The sequence below is a fragment of the Azolla caroliniana genome, unplaced genomic scaffold (assembly GCF_043228905.1).
Source record: "Azolla caroliniana isolate FFs.n. ecotype wild unplaced genomic scaffold, voAzoCaro1.0.p SCAF_4, whole genome shotgun sequence".
Taxonomy (NCBI): domain Eukaryota; kingdom Viridiplantae; phylum Streptophyta; class Polypodiopsida; order Salviniales; family Salviniaceae; genus Azolla; species Azolla caroliniana.
Window position 1 is genome coordinate 20378145 of NW_028230439.1, and position 5908 is coordinate 20384052.

A 5908-nucleotide genomic window follows, 5' to 3' on the forward strand; every position below is an offset into this window, starting at 1 on the left:
ATAAAGGACCCTTTATGAGCTAACAAGGAGTGTCATTTTAATGATTAGAAATTAGGGATATTCTATCTCATTAAAACCATGAAATGGATGAGACCAGTTGGAGCTTCCACCCTTAGCTTTCAAGTATTTTTACACATGTACAAAAGAGTGAGGCATGTGCATTATCTCAAATATCCCAACTTTGTATTGTGCAATTGATGTATGATAAGGTTTAGTGACGGTAGGAGCTTGACTTTAAGTATTGTAAATGGATCGAAATAGTTCTTCGTAGGTTTGATAAATAGATTTACATTATGGCACATCGATGTATGTATAGGCTAGGGATACACAATCATAATATGCCAATGCTTATATAGGTACTCATGTCGGACAAGTGGCAACTCCAGACATGCACTCTCTTTCATCTTTATTATCTCTCTTCCTAGATTCTTCTCTCTCTAAAATCTACAACTCTTTAAATGCATTCTCTCTCTAAAATCAACAACAATTTAAATGCCTTCTCTCTTCCACTTTTTTTAAAGATATTCCCTCTTATTCCTAATTTATTGTACCAGTTTAGTAGTACAAGAGTCTCTTAACTACCAAACAACCATTTTACCCACTTTCCCCAATTTTGTATAAATAGGTTATACCAACCTCTTTTATTTTTACTACTACTTGCAAACAAGCTCTACTCTTTAGCTATGTCCTTACTCTTTGCAACCATTTTTTGGTACACTACTGTCTAACAACCTTCTCATAACTTGGTTGTGTTTATTTTGTTCTAACAATTGTTCCGCTGTTACTATTAACAACTTTTCTCACAACTCAAAGAGCAACATTTTTTACGTCATCTTTGAAAGGAAGGCGAGACTCAAAATTTAGTTACAATTCCTCATTCTTCAACTATCAATTACTCAATGTAACCATTCCCATGATTAATAGATTAATCACAATATACAATACCCACGAAGGATGAAGCACTCGAATGATTAGTGCCCATCACATCTCAGTTATTGACTATATGTACCATTAACTTAACTAGGTCATGAGAATGGACATCATCAATAATCATAATGTACAACCTCAAATAGAAATTCAACGCTAAAGACCAACCTCGGAACGAGCAATGTACATGGAGAGACTATATCTATTATATAACCAGTATAGAACTGTAAACATATGGTATATGTATATAAAGGTATAGAAGTAGTGTGACACACATGCACAACACATTGGTGTATACATCTACTAGCTTGGTGTTGCATTTCTACCATGAAAGAGAAACTTAATATGGAATTGGTATTATTTAGTGATACAAATACACATTCATCAAAGATACACTAAGGGAAGTACACATTTTCCGTGCTCCAGCTTACTTTAGTGGGACGAAGTAATTAATAAACATTATATAAGGAAAACTAGTTACCTCGATTGCGGCACAATCATTATTCTTCAAGATAGATATCTACAATGTCTAAGGAATAGTAGAGTGGTGTCATCAAATTTACACGAGTTCTGAGTTTCTAAAATCCTACTAAACTTACTTCAGAATACTTTTGTATTGTGTACTTTGGAAACCCCATTCTGGTTAGAGAAGCTAGGTAATAATACTTTATATACAGCCTTCCTTTATTTGATAGTCACATATCTATTGGTACCATGCTTTGCCCAGTAGTTCATCAGGTCAATAGGGGCTGTTATATCCACATTATCTGAAGCTAACCTTTGAAGAAGCTTCTGGAATGCTCCTCCACTCATCTTTCTTCCCGGAACTCGTGAACTGCGCTTCGCTGGATTCATAGGAAGAGGATGCATAGAAAGAAAGTTAGTACAACATGCTGATTGCCAGCCACCTTTACCCCACCTATAACATTGTTGGTTGGATCCAGTACAAGAGCAATATGGAATAGAACTAGAAGAAATGAGTGATGCATTAAATGATGCTACTGCATTACTATTGCTACTGCTGAGAATTCTATCTTTCCATGAATTTTTTGCATCCAATTTGGCTACTTCTACACCATCTTGGTTGGTCCCTTTATGTTGTTTTCGTTTCCTCTTAGCATTTGAACTTGCACCTTGATCAAGTTTAGCTTTTCTAGAATACAATAATTTTGATTCTACATTTGTATTTGTGCTTGTGATCTTCTTCTTCAGGCTCATCATCAATGGTGTCGGAGCTTTTCGTTTCTTTAATAATGCTAGCTTCCTGCCATTATACTTGTCTTTGGCTGGTTCAAAAGCTTTTCCACCTTTAGTAGCTGGAATTGCAACTTGAATAGGCATTGGTATAGTAGACATGTTGAGCATTTGCATTAGCTTTGAAACTGCCTCGCCATTGTCCTTGCCAGATCTAACTATAGAGAGCGCTGCTCTTGCAGCATCACGCTCCATCCATGCAGTATTTCTATCAGCATATGCCACATCCCTTTGTATCAAAGCTGAATCTCTTTCTGCAAAGACAGTTCTTTTCTCAGCTATTGCTATATCACGCTCAGCAATGGCGGCATCTCTTTCAGCTACAACATCCATCAATTTTAGGGCTGGGTGATCCCGAAGAATATCTTTCAAATGCGAAGGATCAACCTTATCCCATTGATGCACTACATCCAATCTACCAGGATTGTCCATATCACTTCCTTTTTGTAATACTTATATTACACTGTCCATATCATTCATGACAATAAGACAACTGGGTATACATACAAATACCACACAAACAAGAAATTTTGATAGCCCACAACATCCCAATAAGCTCTTTAGAAGTTCAGTGGCACATAAAAGCCCCCACAGTCTGACTCTTCTATATCCTGCGTATTAAAGTTTCAACATGAGCAGAAATTTTAAATTATACAACTCATGAAAATGTATTCTGAATTATTTATTTTGGTATCATGATGAAACATTTTCTCACTTATTAAGGTTGCAGAAACAATGTGGCATGCACTATATTGAATTTAGACGGCAAAAACTCGAGATTCCAAGCATAAACAGTCAAGTAGATACAAAGTCCATGAATTTGGAGTATATCCTCTGCTTTTTTATCACAAGGTTCAAATGAATTAATATTTAGGTTTCCGCATTGATATTGTAACAAAGATTTCAATCTATAGATGTGGAAGTGAGCTCACGTATCATATGGAGGATCATGGGCATTGGGTATAAAAAAATCATATAGTAAGAGTGCGGTGTCCAACGGAAGTTAAGAAGCCGGTTGACTCCATTATTAGGATGAAATACATACATCCATTTGCTCTGATACTTTTTGGCTATGCAGAGTTGATTTAGTATTGGTGTTTGCTTTAGTTGCTCAAATTGACCTATTTTTTGGATGACTATAGAGAAGAGTGAGTTTTTTGTTTTCACTTCTTCTTTTTTAAAACTGCCGGCATTGACGTTTCATAGTATTGCATTTGATTGATGGCAGAGATTACGTATTCTTGCATATTCTAAGCTCAGACTGCAAAGCTTTTAGATACATTACATATTTTCTGTGAGCATAGTGGCCTAGCAGTTGTGATGGTAAGCATTGTCAAGTCCGAAATTCAGCAGCCACCATTACTATGAATTTGAGAGCATGTGCAACTTAACCACAACCCAAACATGGGATATTAGAGAAATACTATTTGATGCGCATATGAGGCAAAACTTTGCTGTATGGAACTGCAACAGTATTTCAACAAGGTCAGTTAAAGAAATGGAAAAAGTAAAAGGAAAAGTTGTACAGTGCCATTTAGGAGTTAAGAGCACAACCTCTTACTCCATAATGCTTCTAGAAACTGGAAGGACAATAGAGCCCTTGAAATTGCCTCAACAAGGTCACATGGGAAACCAGATTCTTACCACGGAAAAAACACAATGGCAAATGTCCTTTATCCACCTAAGCTACAACATCCAGAAATGGTTTGCAGGATGATGTCCTTAGGAATATTTGGATGTGCATGTAGATGAAAAGAAAGGGACAACAGAATTCATATGAGTCAATGCTTTACTCAGCCATATAGGAAATCCTCTGTACAAAATAGATTACAGACCAACAGAGACCTTCAGGACTATTGCAGGTCTTAACACTCAATATCGGAAAAACTTACTAATGGTGGCTGGCTGATCTCCAATACACATCTGGACATCCATACCCAAGATTGTGAGACGTGTCACACCCATTGAAAATAGAAACTGGAGGTTGGCTGAATATTGAGAAGAAAATGAGGATATGTGACCTGTACTGCCTTATCATAGCAAGAAACAGAAGAACAACTATCTTGATTCACAGGAATTCCTACGAAGTTGTACAACCTTTAAAGAAATCTTGATGAGGACAAAATGATCACTGAGGTCACTAGGTGTGCGCTTCGATTGTCTACTTGACCATATGACCAAACTCGTGAAAGATCAAAACAGCAAAACGCCAACAGCAACCTTGGCTTTTCATTTCAGCTTTCACATTTTTATTTTTGTTCTACTATTGTAGAACAGTTCTTTGTAATGATTCTTGATCGCATGGGTCATGTTGATCCCACTATGTGCATTATATTGCCTTGTGTCATTATCTTTTTCTTTGTCATTGCAACCTTCATTAACATCATCAACCCCACCTCTCATGCTACAAATTAATCAAGGGGGATACAAGTAGGGTCTCAATCACAACAGCTGAAATAGATTACAATGGGAATTACTAATTTTTCATACACAAAGGCCGTGTCCATCTGAACCATGGCCTAGCCCATATTATTAACAAATCAAGATCATTAACACCAAAGCCTTGCAAGTGTTCTTACTTTGAAAACATTTCTATATATTTTATCTTTAGAATATGTATTCTAGGTATTTTAAAAAAAAGGTGGAATACTTTTAAAATACTTAGCATACATATTCTACACGTGTCATATGCTAAATATTTTTAGGGCTATGATTCAGGCATCCATACAAGTTTCCTTGCTTGTGGAGTCGCACTTTAATTGAGAGACATCAAGCACTCTGGATATGCTCCTTCCAAGAGAGCCTGATAGCCATCTTCAAGATGACACCTTTCTAGCACTACCTCAAGTATTACGGTGTGGAATATTTGGAAGGGGCGATGATCTCAGGTACTCGGTGGCATGACACAGTCTACAACAGAGACCTTAGCTACCATATGAAACGAGTTAATCCACACCCTGATGAGCCAGTGGGATTCTTCGATAGGGTCTCAAGAAAACAATCCGGTCTCTCTAATTGGAACCATTTCCGCATGCTCTTTGATTTCGTTGTTGGTGACGTTGAATTGACAGTACACACCAACTCAATGGTTTCCCGGAAATGATATGGCACGTCACAGTGTTTTACGCTGTATACTTAGCAGGGGTATCTGTAATTTTTTTCATTACTCGGTTCTTGTATCATCCCTCAGAACTAGTCTAACACGCTGGAAATTTCTGGGCGGGGGACTTTTTTTTTGTGTGTGTAAATTGATACAAAGCCCTGTTTTAGTAGTTTTAAGAAAGAAAGAGCGGATGATGGAAAGGAGGGAAGGGAAGGAAAAGAAATACCTGGTGCAGGAAGGAAGGCCGAATCGCCATAGCCAGAAGCTTCACTCACTTGTCTCTTGACCCTCTCTTTCTCCTTTCTTTCATGTTTCTTTCTCTCTTCCTTTGTGTGTGTGTGTGTACAGTGTGTGTGTGTGTGTCTATTTTCTTCTGTAAAATAAAAACTCTCTCTCTTTCCATTGGGAAGAAAGCATGGGTTTTTTTCCTCTCTCCAATCAAAGGGACCTACCTACCTATATATGTATATGTATACATACATACATACATACATACATACATATATATATATACATATGCATATGCATGATCATGATCATGGCCATGGCTACCTACTTATCTATATATACATACATATGCATGATCATGGCCCATGCCCATGGTCATGCCCACACCCATGACTT

General features: G+C 37.2%; 1 protein-coding gene across 1 annotated transcript; it reads right to left on the reverse strand.

Annotated features, from left to right (window-relative positions):
- Window positions 1–1375: 1375 nt before the first annotated feature.
- On the reverse strand, window positions 1376–5583 carry LOC147865326 (uncharacterized). Its single transcript, XM_087318112.1, has 2 exons — window positions 5511–5583; window positions 1376–2792 (listed from the first exon to the last, which is right to left on the reverse strand). Exon 2 carries the CDS (start codon window positions 2611–2613, stop codon window positions 1612–1614), a length of 1002 nt encoding a protein of 333 aa, XP_087174238.1. The 5' UTR covers window positions 2614–2792; window positions 5511–5583; the 3' UTR covers window positions 1376–1611.
- Between the last annotated feature and the right edge of the window lie 325 nt (window positions 5584–5908).

What these genes read in the sequence shown, in the direction of transcription:
- LOC147865326 (XM_087318112.1), bottom strand. Translation starts at nt 2,613, where the DNA reads ATGGACAATCCTGGTAGATTGGATGTAGTGCATCAATGGGATAAGGTT.